The 16,161-nt window shown below is 39.2% G+C and overlaps 1 protein-coding gene across 7 annotated transcripts in view; it reads right to left on the bottom strand.

Moving 5' to 3' along the window:
* nfia (nuclear factor I/A) overlaps positions 1-16,161 on the bottom strand; it is a 506,523-nt gene that overhangs the window by 51,074 nt on the left and 439,288 nt on the right. For 6 of the 7 annotated variants that reach the window (XM_060830426.1, XM_060830425.1, XM_060830429.1 and 3 more), the window contains one exon: positions 13,521-13,612. The exons of the other annotated variant lie outside the window; for it this stretch is intronic. In XM_060830426.1, the coding sequence (XP_060686409.1) occupies positions 13,521-13,612 (92 nt within the window). The remainder of the gene's footprint in view (positions 1-13,520; positions 13,613-16,161) is intronic. 7 annotated transcript variants of the gene reach the window in all.

Genomic DNA, 16,161 nt, shown 5'->3' with positions numbered 1-16,161 from the left:
GTATTTCATACTGACTGGCAGCCAGCTTTCTATAGCTCACAATCATTGGCAGGTACCTGTATTTCACACAATCTGTGCCAAATTCCTGTACCTCTAAAGGACCATTCCATGCATCTGTAGCTCATGATCATCGGCAGCACACTCCTGTGCTTCATACAGAAAGATTCTTGTCCCTCACCATCACTGGCAGATTACTGTATCTTAAAAGATAGGGAGTAGGGAATTAGGAAACAAGTTTAAAAAAAGGACGTCAAAAGTTGTGATCTCAGGATTGCTACTGGTGCCATGCTAGTCTGAGTAGAAGTAATATTAAATGTTACGGAAACATATTAAATGAATACATAGCTGGAAAGATGATGCTAGGTAGAGGATTTCAGATTCCCGGGGTATCGGGACCAGTTCTAGATGAGGTGGCATGAGGACAAATTGGATCGGTTACTCTTGGGCAGGACTGCGGCTGATATTGGGAGATGTATTTGCGAGTGCAGTCTGTCAGGTTTAAACTAAAATGGCAGGGGTTGGGAACCGATTAAAAAGAGATACATGTCAGAGAAATAAGGGCTAAAATAAAAAGCAGAAAAGGAAATAAGAAAGATAATGGGCAGAGAATTCAAGGGCAAGAATTAAGCAGAGTCACAGAATGCTCAAAATCTAAACCTTAAAAATTTATGAACCTGTCACAATAAAACGGATGAATTAGTCACACAAATGAGTACAAATAGATATGATATAGCAGGGATTACAATGATGTGGCTGCAGGGTGACCAAGAATGGAACTGAATATCAGAGACTTTCAGTTTTTAAGAAAGCATGATGAAAGGAAAAGGAAGCGGGATGGCACTTAGAGTCAAAGAGATGTACAGCACGCAAACAGACCCTTCGATCCAACTCATCCATGCCGACCAGAAGTCCCAACCCAATCTAGTCCTACCTGCCAGCACCCTGCCCATATCCCTCCAAACCCTACCTACTCATATACCCGTCCAGATGCCTCTTAAATGTTGCAATTGTACTAGCCTCCACCACTTCCTCTGGCATCTCATTCCATTCACGTACCACCGTCTGCATGAAAACGTTGCCCCTTATGTCTCTTTTATATCTTTCCCCTCTCACCCTAAACCTGTGCCCTCTAATTCTGGACTCTCCCACCCCAGGGAAAATACTTTGTCTACTTATCTTAACCATGCCCCTCATGATTTTATAAACGTCTATAAGGTCACCCCTCAGCCTAGGATGCTCCAGGGAAAACAGCCCCAGCCTTTTCAACTTATCCCTATAGCTGAAATCCTCCCACCCTGGCAATATCCTTTTCTGAACCCTTTCAAGTTTCACAACATCCTTCTGATAGGAAGGAGACCAGAACTGCATGCAATATTCCAAAAGTGGCCTAACCAATGTCCTGTACAGCCGCAACATGACCTCCCATCTCCTGTGCTCAATTCTCTGACCAATAAAGGAAAGCATACCAAACGCCTTCTTCACTATACTATCTACCTGCAACTCCACTCTCAAGGAGCTATGAACCTGTACTCCAAGGTGTCATTATTCAATAACACTCTCTTAGGACCTGACCATTAAGTGTAGATGTCCTGCTAAGATTTGCTTTCCCAAAATGCAGCACCTTGCACGTATGCAATTGTGAGGAAGAATATTAGTTCTCATGATGTAGAATCTGTGTAGGTTGAGCTTAGAAGCACCAAGGGGCAGAAACCGATAATAGAGGTTGCATACAGACCCTTAAATTGAGATAGAAATATTAGGCAAGGCATGAAAAAAGGAAATTAGAGGTACAAATAATAAAGGTATGACTGTAATTGTTGGTCATTCTACCTGATTATAGTTTGAGCAAATCAAGTCAGTAACAGTACTGTGGAGAAGGAATTTGTGGAGTATGCAAAGGATATTTTATGAATCAATATGTTGAGAAACCGACCAGAGAAAGGTTCATTTTTGCCTCTGTATTGTGTAATGAGGAATTGACAATAGAGTGCATACTCCCTTAGAGAAGAGTGACCACAATAAAATAAGATTCTTCATTAAGATGGAGAATGTGTTGTTGTTTCAGACACTAGGGCCCTGAATTTGATTAAAGAAAATTACAACGGTCTGAGGTGCGAGCTAGCTATGATAAATTGGAGATTGCTATTTAAAACAATGATGGTAGATAGGCAATGGCAAACCTTTAAAAAGAGCATGGATGAGTAGCAAATGTTGTTCAGCCCAGTCTGGCATAAAAATAAAATGGGAAATGTAGTCAGACCATGGCTAGCAAGGGAAATCAGGAATAGTATTAAATCCAAGGAAGAAGCATACAAAAAGCAACAAACCAGAGGACTGGGAATACTTTAGATTCTAGCAAAGGGAGACAGAGAGACTAACTAATTAAGAGGGAGAAGATAAAGTCAGAGAGTAAGCTTGCAGAGGATATACAAACTGATGGTAAAAGCTTTGAGAGGAATGTAAAGAGAAAAAAGCAGTAAAGGCGAATATAGATCCCCTATAGTCACAAACAAGGGAATTTACAATGGGGAACAAAGAGATGACAGACCAATTAAGCACATACTTTAGATCTGTCTTCACAAAGGAAGATACAGATAACATCTGAAAAATATGAGGGAAGGCAGGGTATAATGGGAAGAACTATTAGAAGGGAATTGGTGTTGGGGAAAACTAATGAGATTAAGGACAGATAAATCCCAAGGGGTTGATACGTTTTATCTGTGAGCATTTAAGGAGGTCTAGAAATAACAGATCATCATCTAAAATTAAAGAGAATCTAAAACAGTTCCTTGGGGATTGGAGGTTAGCTAGTGTAGCCCACTATTTAAGAAGGGAGACATATAGAAAATAGCAAATGGTAGACTTGTTTGCTTGACATCAGTAGTGGTTAAAAAAAAGCTAGATGCCTTTATAAAAGATGGAATAGCATGGCACCTGGAAGACAGTGACAAGTTCAGACAGCATGGATTGATGAAGCTCAACAAATCAACTAGAAGGTTTTGAGAAAAGTCGAGATGATAAGGGGGTTTGTGTGAGTGGTTTGCTTGGATTTTCATAAGGCTTTTGGCAAGGTCCCAAATAGGAGATTAGCATGCAAAGTTAAAATCATTGGATTAAAGTTATTGGAATGGATAGAGACAGAATGGCAGACTGGAAACAAAGAGTATGAATAAAGAGTCTTATTGCAAGTTGCAGGCAGTGACTAGTGGGGTACTGCAGGGATCATTGCTCGGCCCCGGGTATTCACAATACATATACAGTAATAACTTAATTGAGGAATCTATGTGTCATATCTCCAAGTTTGCAGATGACACAAGCTGGATGAGAGGGTATGCTGTGAGGAGTATGCAGACAAGCTTCAGTGTGATTTGGATAAGTTACATAAATACATGGCAGATGTAGCAATAACATGGATAAATGTGACGTTATCAACTTTGATAGCAAAAACAGGTTGACAGATTATCTGAACAATAACAGATTGGGAAAGGGATGTGCAAAGAGAATTGGGTCTCCTTGTAACTCAGTTCCTGGAAGTAAGCATGCAAATGCACCAAGTGGTGAAGAAGGCAAGTCATATTTTGGTCATCTTAAGTGAGAAGATTTCAGCCCGGGAGCAGGGATGTCCTGATACAGCCATAAAGGGCATTGGTAACTTGTGTTGCATATGTTTCGTCCCCTGTCTAGGTGACATCCTCAGTGCTTGGGAGCCTCCTGTGAAGTGCTTCTATGATGTTTCCTCCGGTGTTTATAGTGATTTGTACCTGTCGCTTCCGGTTGTCAGTTCCAGCTGTCCGCTGCAATGGCCGGTATATTGGGTCCAGGTCGATGTGCTTATTGATTGAATCTGTGGATGAATGCCATGCCGAGAGGAATTTCGTGGCTGTTCTCTGTTTGGCTTGTCCTATAATAGTAGTGTTGTCCCAGTCGACAAGCAACATGAGTTCGACTGGGACAACACTACTATTATAGGACAAGCCAAACAGCCAGGGAATTCCTAGAGGCATGGCATTCATCCACAGATTCAATCAATAAGCACATTGACCTGGACCCAATATACCAGCCACTGCAGCAGACAGCTGGAACTGACAACCGGAAGCGGCAGATACAAACCACTATAAATGCTGGAGGAAACATCACAGAAGCGCTTCACAGGAGGCTCCCAAGCACTGAGGATGTCACCTAGACAGGGGATGAAACGTCTGCAACACAAATTCCCAGCTTGGCAAACAGAACCACAACAATGAGCACCCGAGCTACAAATCTTCTCACATACTTTGAGGGTATTTGTAAGATCGCATCTTCAATAGTGTGTTAGACTAGATAAGGATTGATTACAAAGAACTCTACCAGACTAATTCCTGTGTCGGTGGGACTGAAGTACGGGGAGACACTGTATCGATTAGGACCACATTTACTAAAGTTTATTAGAATGAGGGGGACATGCCATAGGAACCTATAAAATTCTAGCAGGAACAGCGCAGATGTGGGAAAGATGTTCTTAGTGACTGCAGAGTCCAGAACCAGGGGTCACAGCCTATGGATAAGAGATACACATTTTAGGACAGAGTAGCAGAGGAATTTCTTCATGCCCAAGCGTGGTGAACTGTGGAATTCTTTGCCACAGGAAAGCTGTTAAAGCCAAAATATCGAAGACTTACAAGAAAGATATGTTAGGACAAAAGGGATCAAAGGATAGGGGTAGGAAGTGGGAACAGGGTACTGATGATCAGCCATTATCGTACTGAATGGTGGGAGAAAGTGAGGACTGCAGATGCTGGAGATCAGAGTCGAAGAGTGTGATGCTGGAAAAGCGCAACAGGACAGGCAGCATCCGAGGAGCAGGACAGTCGATGTTTCGGAGGGCTTATGCCAAAAGGTCGACTCTCCTGCTCCTGGGATGCTGTCTGACCGACCGAGCTTTTCCACATTGAATGGTGGAGTAATATTGAGGGGTGGATTGGCCTACCTGCATTTTCTTACATTTTCTGTTTCTAAACAATCTCTTTCAGGTTTCTGTAGGTCATAGTCACTGGACAAGTTCTTGTACTTCATACTGACCGATAAATTCCTGTAGCTCACAATCACTGGCAAATTCACAGTGTCCAGCAGTTATGTTAGGATTTGCAGAAATGGTTGATGACAGTTTAGCAGATTAGGAAATGCTGGCTATCAATCACTTTGACCTGCCTTCTGTCAAGCAGCATCATTGGAAGTAGTCAGCATTATAGTTGGCTCAGCATTCATAGATCTTTGCTGTGTCATTTGGTATGTTGTCAAAACCAATCAGCTTCCAGAGCAAGATAAATATACAACTGCAGGTTTAGTCATATTGCTACCAAGTGGGCACAAAGCCTCATCAATGCTTCTCCCCACAGGTCTTGCCCACTTTTAGAAATCTCAGATAGAGGTTTCCAATGTAAAATTCCATTGGTGCTACTGATGGGAGCAAGAAGAAAATAATTCACAACCGGCTCAAAGATTTCTGAGAATGTAAGTGCCAAGAATGGAAAATTAAGATTAAGCAACCACTGAATTACTTTGAAGAGTGTTTTCCGTTACCTTCAGTATCGAAAATCCACTATCTTTTATGAACCCTAAACAAAATGAGCAAGAAAATGATCCATAGTCAGCATTCCAACATCACATCAGGATTGATTTGGGAAGTGCCACCCAACTGGTAATGGCTTCTACAGTCAGAGGAACCTCATGCTAGAAAACAGCGCATCTGTAAACATTGTAGAATTTAAGATGGGCAATTTTTGCTTCTGGCTGCCTATTTTACTCTATTGGGTGACCAGGAACTGGAAAACTTAAGCTAGCCTTTAAATCAGAACACAAAGATGGTGCAACACAAAATTTTAGTTGCTCAAAACATGTTGGCATAGAAACGTGTCTTGCATGGTGACGCAAAATGAACAGTGAATGGAATTAAATAAAGGCCAATCTAACATTATCTGTTTCACCCCTGTGGAGTTATGGCCAAAACCTTTGCATTCTTTGAGTTTATTGCCTAGAATGTAACTGGTGTCTGATTACACACACATCACTGATGTAGTTAAAAATCACACAACACTAGGTTATTTTTTAACTTAGTCCACCCCAGTCCAACACTGGCACCTCATCATCATCACTGATGTAGCACACTAAAAGAAAATATGTGAAACTTCATGAAGTAATATATTATCGTAATTATTGTGAAAGATAACTTAATGTGATCCACAAATGTGTCACTTTTTGCTATTTTTAACCTTGTTTAAGCATTTGGGCTTTATAAACTAACGATGAGTAATCTGGTGGAATTAAAATAAAATAAACCCATGGCTAAGCTAACCCTTATGCACAGAATTAAAAATATTAAAGAACTATTTTCTTGCATTTTCCAGCAGAGTTTTACATAAAATAGAAGCAGTCCATTAAAACCTGCCTGCAGGTCATTGGTGTGATTAAGGATAGATTTCAAATCAAAACACCTCAGAAAGAAAATCTGCCAGTGTTGTCTAGCCATACTGATTTACTGCATGAACTAAGAATCTACTCTATTGATAGGGCTGAATGTTTTAATGATATTTGTGCAAAAATGTGAACTGAGTGCAGTCTGAGGAAAACTGCAGAGGGGGAGAAAATGCTGCAAGTTGGTCAATGTCTTCATCCTCAAAAAATACTGCATTTCTGTGAAACCAACAATTATGCAGAGCTCGGAGTTGAGGTTAATTAATAATGCACAACCACCTGATTAACTGAAGTGCTCTTTCCTGTGTAAACATTTAAAGATGCATAAGGTAGAAAAAGTAGATGTCATATTTTATTTTTGATGCAGTGCACTCTCGCCTTCCATTTCTTTCCTTCAACAATTACTTACTATGCTGACAAAGTCAATAAATTGATCTTCCTTCTGATGTGCTATACAGCAAGCTAATCCAATACTGTGCTATCTGCAGCAAAAATAATCAGGGAAAATGGATAGAAGAGACAGCAGTAATATATGTACATCTTTACACTCCTCTGGCACCAGTCTATTGATAGTCAAATATCTTAAAAAGCAAATCAGATACGCCAACAATTATCTCAACCCCAAATGCTCGTAAAGCATTTTGTTCCAGTGATACTAAATAAATAGTTAGCTAGATTATAACAGAATTGTTTCCAATGGAAATAAATCCATTTTGTTAATTCACGGTGCTGGAGATTGTGTTCCATTTACACTGCAGGACCAGTTGTGGATCACCAGCAGCAACATGTAGCCAACTATGCTACTTGTGAAAGGTTATAGTTACTGTATTATTGAATTATTGTGATCCAGACATTCTAAACATACCAACAATGTAAGGATTGCCAAACAGCAACTAGAAAGAGTATTTGCAGAGGAATTGGATTGCACTTTTCACATAATAGATAAAGTTAAAATAAACATTAATCTGTTGTCTTCTACTTTACTGATAATTACATGACACAACAATAATGACGTTACTAACTAATGTGGCAAACAATCTCCATCAGATAATGTACAGAAAATCCAGAAAAGAAATAAGGTTAAGTCCCAGTTGGAAGATTTGCATACCATTGGTCCAAAGCTACCTATTGCACCTCTTCAGATTGAGGTTACTGACAGCACCAGTTCACCTGATTTATATTACATAACCAACAGCTGTGCATTGGCTCATGAATAGTCTAAATGTCATGCATCATGTTATGTGATTTATTTATATCATGTCTTTTGGATGCAATGGAGGGGAATTGGTCTTCAGCAGCATTACAATATCAATGACAAGGAGCTGAAATTCTGCTTTTATCCTGCCTGATTTCCTTTTATGTCAGAGACCAATTTCACCCCTCATATCTTTGATGGTTGACAAACTTCACTGAGAAATGACAAAATGGGATTTGCATGGTCTAATCATATCAAATGCATCTAAAACAGTACCTTAAAAACAATATTCTATTGCTGGAAGAAGGGTGGGATCAGTCACTGTTGACTCAATTCTAACTGACCATTTCCTTACTGACTGGTCAGGTTCAATAATTGACAGAAATTAATTAAAAGAAAGAGGACGTGTAACGTATATCCCATCACCTTATTGGATTGAATCAGCTTCTGAATCAGTACTTGTACAAAATTAACCTCTGAAAGTGGGCTTGTTTATTATGGCACTAACTCTGGATGCGTACATAAATCAGCATGAACAAACTGAATTCTAGAGGTCCAACCTTCAGTCCAACCTGACTTCTGAAATGCAGCATCATCTATTCGTAAAATACAATGAATGTCTATAGCATTTGCATATGAAGTAGGACTCTTAGTAAAATAGAAAAAAATATTTCCTTCCCCTTATTGGCTGTTAAGAATGCTTACACATATTCAATTGCCTTAAAATTACAGATTCTCAACAATCTCTTTGCTAATTTAGGTCAACTGTAACTCATACGATCAGCAATCTTTGTGCACGACCTTCTGTAAATTGTTGTCAATCATTTTGAGATAAATTAAAGTCCAGCAATTAAAGTTGGTTTAAAATATTTCTAAGCATTTAAATACAAGGGAGATGCCCTTTAATATCAATGAAGGTCCGGATAAGATTTAAGGAGTGAAAAAAAATGTTCTAACTGTCCAGCAAAACATTCCAAAGCATGAGACTGCTGTTTGCAGTTTCTTGTTTAGCCAGCAGTAACTGCAAATCAACAGCTTAAAGAGCTAAGGCTGCTCCCCAAGTTACTTGGAATTTATTAGGTTTTTTAAAAGAACATGTAGTCAATGTGAAATGAAGCTTTTGTGACAAGATCTCTATTATTGGATATTTTAAAAAGGATTTGATTCAGAACACAGGTTACTCAATCCTTCAGATACACATATTTTTCAGCTTTCTTTATTCTATCATTCAGTCAGCAGTGTACATTATGTGATCCATCTTTTCTCAATCCAAGAGAATTCAATGATATGCTGTTTCACCTGTGTAGTCTGAACAGCTGTAAACTAGAGCTGTTAATAAACGCAGAGACAGCACCAAATTTATTATGCTACTGATGAGTCATTACAAAATCGTGTAAAGCCATTGCATTCAGAAATACTACATTCTCATGTATTATGGTGTATATCACCACTTTGCAATGTTATTAATGTGATTTGTTAGTCTTAGGAAAAATCTATTGTTTTGCTTTAATGAATTATTTACTGAAAATAACATTGTTGGAGCTTTTTATCTTGCATTCTTCAGGAATATTATCAAGACTACTAATGTAACACTTATACGTATGAAGAGAGTGAACTCATTGGCAACTGGACAATGACTGATAGAGGTAGTGTAATAGAGAATGTACCAATTAATGATGACTGACAATTCACAGTCAGACTCTGTTTAAATTTTAAACAAAGCAGGTAACCTCTGACTGGTCAAAACATTGTCCTGAGAAATGAACCAGAAATATGTGTTATTTACTTTGTGGGGTTAAACAGGTGTAGTCTGACAAAATGTGACGTATGTCTGCAAAAGGGGCATGCAAGATGCTTCCATGCAATGTAAATACAAGTGCTCCATACTGCAAGCACAAAAGCCCTAACGTGGCAGCATATTCTTCACATACTTAAAGTTACCCAGCAAATTTCAGTTATCGAACTATGAAATCTGGATGTTGGATGTTGTACTGCCAGCTTTGTAAGCAAGGGCTGGTTGGGTACAATGAATACCATGCTTTTGGTGAAAAGCCAAAGGGAAGCACTATTTTATTTGATCCGTCAGAATTTGTGATGTGCTACTTAGGTACCTGCCATCATACTGGCACTGAAATTTACAATCCCCTGGAACGGTAAGGTACCTCAAAGTTTGAGCAATGGGTGAAGGAAGCCGTTTCACATTACTACTAAGCAGTCAAAACACAAGTAACTTGTCACTAACAGGATGCTGCCATTAGGCCAGAATGATATCTGAATGCGTAATGTAGTAATATGAATGTCAGTCCTGATATGATGCCAGATATGTAGCTCATACTTCCCAAAGACTTGGAAATATCAAACATCATGCTCCTTCTGTTGTCCAAAGTAAGTAAGGTACTCATTCTAACCAACCTGACTGGGCGGCATGGTGGCAAAGTGGTTAGCACTGCTGCCTCACAGCGCCAGAGACCCGGGTTCAGTTCCCGCCTCGGGCAACTCTCTGTGTGGAGTTTGCACATTCTCCCCGCGTCTGTGAGGGTTTCCTCCCACAATACAAAGTGTGCAGGTTAGGTAAATTGGCCATGCTAAACTGCCCGTAGTCTTAGGTGAAGAGGTAAATGTAGGGGAATGGGTCTGGGTGGGTTGCGCTTCGGCGGGTCAGTGTGGATTTGTTGGGCCAAAGAGCCTGTTTCCACACTGTAAGTAATCTAATCTAATCTACTTTCAAAACCTGCAACATGTTTAGCATTGTTGTGATTCTTCAAATGGACAACAATTACTGGATCATTGAGTATTTGAAACACACCAGTTCTCAACCAGTGCTGACCTGTTTGTTCCAATATTTAAACAAACTTGGAAGCTAACTGTCAATCATCAACTGGTGCATTCTCATTGGCAGCACATTCACCAGAGACACTTGTCAACCAATCAGCACTCTCCTCTCATGGCAATATGTAAAGCTTTGACAAATATGTCTTTCTTCAGCAATGCTTAAATTCACTATTATCAAATGACAAGAATTACCCAAGTTCACAGATCTCAATGAGACTTATTTCATCTGCTACACCTTTGTCAATAAATGCTTACAAGCATATTAGCATTTGTGAACTGAAGCAAAGACAATATTTTAACATGAACATTTTATAATAAGTCATATTGAATAGAAAACAAAATGAAGTATTGGAAAAACACAAATGTAAAAAATGTGTTTTGCGTGTTCAGTTCTCCCCTGCAATTTAAGTACATCCATCCAGCTGTCACACACTATTTCCCAGCTAAAGATGTACAAGGGCTATCTAAGATCTAATCTCTCCCAGATCCTTTATGATGAGCATCTCCTCCCTCCTGCAGATCTCTTAAGATCACAAATTTACTACTGACATAATCTATCTCCTCCTCCCATTCTATCACAAAGTTTTGGTGCATCAATACTGCTACCTTCACAGATATAAAACTTGCAGTCTTTAGGATTGAGAATTGTTTGAATAAATATTTGTTTTAAAGATTAAAAATGTGAGCATAAGAAAGCCAGATTTAAATCAGAAACTATCTAGGCCATCTGCATGAGGTATCTAGGAACACAGGGAGAAGTAGCCATTTGGATACAGAACTGGCTTAAAAGGTAGAAGACAGAGGGTGGTAGTGGAGGGGTTTTTTTTCAGACTAGAGGCCTGTGACCAGTGGAGTGCCACAAAGATTGGTACTGGGTCCTCTACTTTTTGTCATTTACATAAATGATTTGGATGCAAGCATAAGAGGTACAGTTAGTAAGTTTGCAGGTGACACCAAAATTGGAGGTGTAGTGGACAGCGAAGAGGGTTACCTCAGATTACAACAGGATCTTGACCAGATGGGCCAATGGGTTGAGAAGTGGCAGTTGGAGTTTAATTCAGATAAATGTGAGGTGCTGCATTTTGGGAAAGCAAATCTTAGCAGGACTTATACACTTAATAGTAAGGTCCTAGGAAGTGTTGCTGAACAAAGAGACCTTGAAGTGCAGGTTCATAGCTCCATGAAAGTGAAGTCGCATGTAGATAGGATAGTGAAGAAGGCGTTTGGTATGCTTTCCTTTATTGGTCAGAGTAGTGAGTACAGGAGTTAGGAGGTCATGTTGCGGCTATACAGGACATTGGTTAGGCCACTGTTGGAATATTGCGTGCAATTCTGGTCTCTTTCCTATCGGAAAGATGTTGTGAAATTTGAAAAGATTCAGAAAAGATTTACAAGGATGTTGCCAGGGTTGGAGGATTTGAGCTATAGGGAGAGGCTGAACAGGCTGGGGCTGTTTTCCCTGGAGCGTCGGAGGCTGAGGGGTGACTATATAGAAGTTTACAAAATTATGAGGGGCATGGATAGGGTAAATAGGCAAAGTGTTTTTCCTGGGGTCAGGGAGTCCAGAACTAGAGGGCATCGGTTTACAGTGAGAGGGGAAAGATATAAAAGTGACTTAAGGGGCAATGTTTTCACACAGAGGGTGGTACGTGTATGGAATGAGCTACCAGAGGAAGTGCTGGAGGCTGGTACAATTGCAACATTTAAGAGACATTTAGATGGGTATATGAATAGGAAGGGTTTGGAGGGATATGGGCTGGGTGCTGGCAGGTGGGACTAGATTGGGTTGGGATATCTGGTCGGCATGGATGGGTTGGACCGAAGGGTCTGTTTCCATGCTGTAGATCTCTATAACTCTATTTTAAAAGAATGAAAAAGATTCAACTTTCCATTCATAATGTAATTTGTCAACCACAGATCTTGCAATTGCTAAAGCACTCTAGTCTACAACTGATGATATTAAAACTTTGCATAACTATTGCATCATCAATCACTGGATTTGAGCAGAATCAGTTTAGGATGGATACAGGGTAGAAGTTTAAAAAATTCTGAATTTCAGTGGATATGAATTTTACAGACAGAACACATGTTACATTTTAGCACCAGCATTTTAGATTAAATTCCTGATTCTTGTTGATTTTCTTTAACTGAGTAGTCCTTACAGCTAGAAATTATGCTCTTTCTTTGAGTCAGAAAAAATGCACAACTGTTCCTATAAGACATTTAGAGACTATGTAAGTAAGATGAGATTGGACTCAGACTTGGACATGTTACCATTTTACAGTCTTTCACAGCAACTCTCATTACACACTGGTAATATTAAAAGCATCCCTCTCTCATTGTTACATTCAAATGTGTCAAAAATGTGTCAAATAAAACAGATGTTACTTTTCTCAAGGTAGGCATGATGTGTTATGAACTTTAATTCTACTTTATGGGTGATCGTGTTAATTTATAGCTTTTTCTGCACACAACTGAAAATACATTACGTACATCAATAATGTCGAAGTTTCAAAATCTATACAGCAAGTTAGTTTCAAACCTTTAAGTTAATACAGATCTTTCAAAAATGCAGAATAAAATCCTACTGTATGCAAGACTTATAAAACAGCTGAAACCAGCAGCTTTCTATATTATAAAATAGAATTTATACAACACTTTGTCTTTTTCAGAGAAAACCTAAATAGTAATTGTAGAAAGAAATATGAATGTAAACCTAGCAAGCTAATGTACTTTATTTTCTGAAGATAAGCAGGAAGACAACACCTTTTCATTTTAAAAAGTTTGCATTTCAAACAGTGTCAAATGTCAGATAGCCGAAAAGGACACATGGATTTTACTTTCAACTTGTAAGCAGACTTCCGGTACGTTCCAATAAAAAGGCCTTTTCCTCTTACAAGTGGAGCATAAAGACATTTCTGACAGATCCCCAAAGGCCTTAACAATATGCTGTCTGATAGCAGCAAATGAATGATGTTCACTGCACAGAGATACACAACCACAAAAAGCTACACTGAATACAGAAAGGTTCAAAGCTGCCCACCTGTGGCTGTTGAGGGATATTTACAAAGCTGGGATCCCGTGGTCCAACACTCACGAATCGGTTTGCAGGGGAGGTGCTGGGTGTCGAATAGGCTGTGAAGGGAAGGGATACATGCGTTCAGGAAGCAGCAGTGGGTTGCACACGAACAGCAAACATCTTAAGCCTGACTGAAAGACTGCAGTGTTTACAGACACAGTCACCCAAACTTATTCCTGGTACTCACTTTTTAGTCACCTGATAATGGACTTGAAACTTGAAAAGCTGCAGCTTCATAAGATCACATATATGGGCAAGACAATTTTCTTATTTTTGTACGGTAATAACCACAGTACAACAAGAATCCTCCTTAACTAAATTTCTTTCACGATATATCAACATGGAAGCATAAATGTAAAAGGTCACAGAATGTATCATTTACTGTGATGTAAGAATCTGAGAAATAATGAAATAACATGAATAAGTGAGCTAAAACATAGACAAGAGAATTCAAATGGAAATATCACCTCAGGTGCATAATAGAAGCAGTGTTTCATTATAGAAAATAGTTTTTAAAAAAAGCTTTAAAGCAAAATAACTATCATTAAACTGGAACAGATAGCAGTGAAGAAAACTTGTCTCCAGCTCTCAGTTGAAACTATTCCTGTGCTACCTCTTTCAATGTTTTACATTAATAATGGAAGCTAAATTAAAGGAAATAAGAGCCAAAAAATGGTTTTACGGGAGACTAATACTGTCCTAAGTTGGTTGTGATATTTAAAGAAGCTCAACTGGATGTTAATAGCAGAAAGCACAAATATTGGGGTAAAAATGTCCTTATGACTATGTGTAGCAACATCAAAATAAATTGGTAAAAATTTCTTCTCGGGTATTTCTCATAAAATTAAAAGTATGCAGTAAAAGAATGTGAGAATTCTTTCTAAATATTACTACGTTGCTACAGGTAACAGTCATAAGTATTCCTCTCTCAAATTCTTCCTCCAAAGAGTTGCCAATTTTAAGTGGTGTAATATTCCTACAGTTAGCTGAGTTGGCTCCAGAGCTGGTTTGTGATGCAGAATGATGCCAACAAATGTAGGTTCTATTCCCACACTGGCTGAGGTTATTATAGTGAACTCTCCTTCTCCCCTTGCCTTGGGCATGATGACCGTCAGGTTAAATCACCACTAGATTAGATTAGATTAGATTACTTACAGTGTGGGAACAGGCCCTTCGGCCCAACAAGTCCACACCGACCCGCCGAAGCGCAACCCACCCATACCCCTACATTTACCCCTTACCTAACACTAGGGGCAATTTAGCATGGCCAATTCACCTGACCCGCACATCTTTGGACTGTGGGAGGAAACCGGAGCACCCGGAGGAAACCCACGCAGACACGGGGAGAATGTGCAAACTCCACACAGTCAGTCGCCTGAGTCGGGAATTGAACCCGGGTCTCAGGCGCTGTGAGGCAGCAGTGCTAACCACTGTGTCACCATGCCGCCCACTGCCCACTAGCCTTCTCTCTCTAATGAAAGAGCAGTCCCAAGATCTGCAAAACTATCATTACGATCATGTAATGTTTTTAAAATTTTATAGGACAAATGTGTTTAAAAGAAGGAGGGGGGAAATCTCATAACTAGACAATGTAAATACAGGAAGGATGGTCCCCATGACTGGGGAATCCAGAATCAGGGTCATAGTCTAAGGAGATGGGAGGCCATTTAGGACTGAAATTAGCAGTTTGATGAGTCTGTGGAACAATCTGTCTGCAAAAGCGATTGAGGTCAAAATATTGAATGCTTTCAATAAGGAGTTAGATATAGTTCTTAAGGCTAAATGGATCAAAGGGTAGAGAGAGAAAGCTGGTAAGGTTACTGAGTTGGACAATCAGTCATGGACATATTAAATGGCGTAGCAAGCTCAAAATGCTGAGTGCCTACATCTGCTCCTCTTTAGCTGCATACAAGCGAATTGAGTTGGCAAGGCTTTCCACTTGTAGAATGCAGAACGCTGTCAAGATACAAATAGTTTCTCATTGTATCAGTTACTCCAGGAAAATAGGTTGTGGTGGGGATAAACCACTAGAGTAAGGAAACCAACCATTTAATTGCAAAGATAATAAAATAGTTTTAGCAGGAAAGAAAATAGGCAAAGATAAATCTTTGAAAAAATAAAGAAATGTACCATTCCCAATTGGAGGCAAGTGTAGTTAATCATGGGCAAATCCACAAATGATGAATTAAAAAAAATGCTTAATGTTGTTTGAGTAAATCATTGCCTCAATTATACTGGTGGCAAACTATATTTTCCATTTTCCCTTATGTCTTTAACAACATAACTGCAGCATTTTCTGCTGAGTTCTACAATGTTTCATTACATTTAGCCAGAATTTACTACAGATCATATTATTTTTGTCCAAATATAGTAAAGTTGCCGTGATTCACTAGAGAATAGCAGATTCCAATCTATGATTATATCAAGCAGGCAGAATTTGCTTGCTTTTATATTTTATCACCATCAGGCTGGTTACAGATAGTATGGTGCTTTAACAAAACTGTCCTAAGGATAAGCCTCAAACAATCCATTGTGTGCTTATGTTTTCTATCCTTTCTTACGATTATGTTATTACCAGGAAAAATCTGAAGATTTGTGCAAATTA

This window comes from Hemiscyllium ocellatum, chromosome 9, assembly GCF_020745735.1.
Source record: "Hemiscyllium ocellatum isolate sHemOce1 chromosome 9, sHemOce1.pat.X.cur, whole genome shotgun sequence".
Taxonomy (NCBI): Eukaryota; Metazoa; Chordata; class Chondrichthyes; order Orectolobiformes; family Hemiscylliidae; genus Hemiscyllium; species Hemiscyllium ocellatum.
Note: the sequence above shows the minus strand (reverse complement) of the source record. Positions and strands in the feature narration are given on the sequence as shown.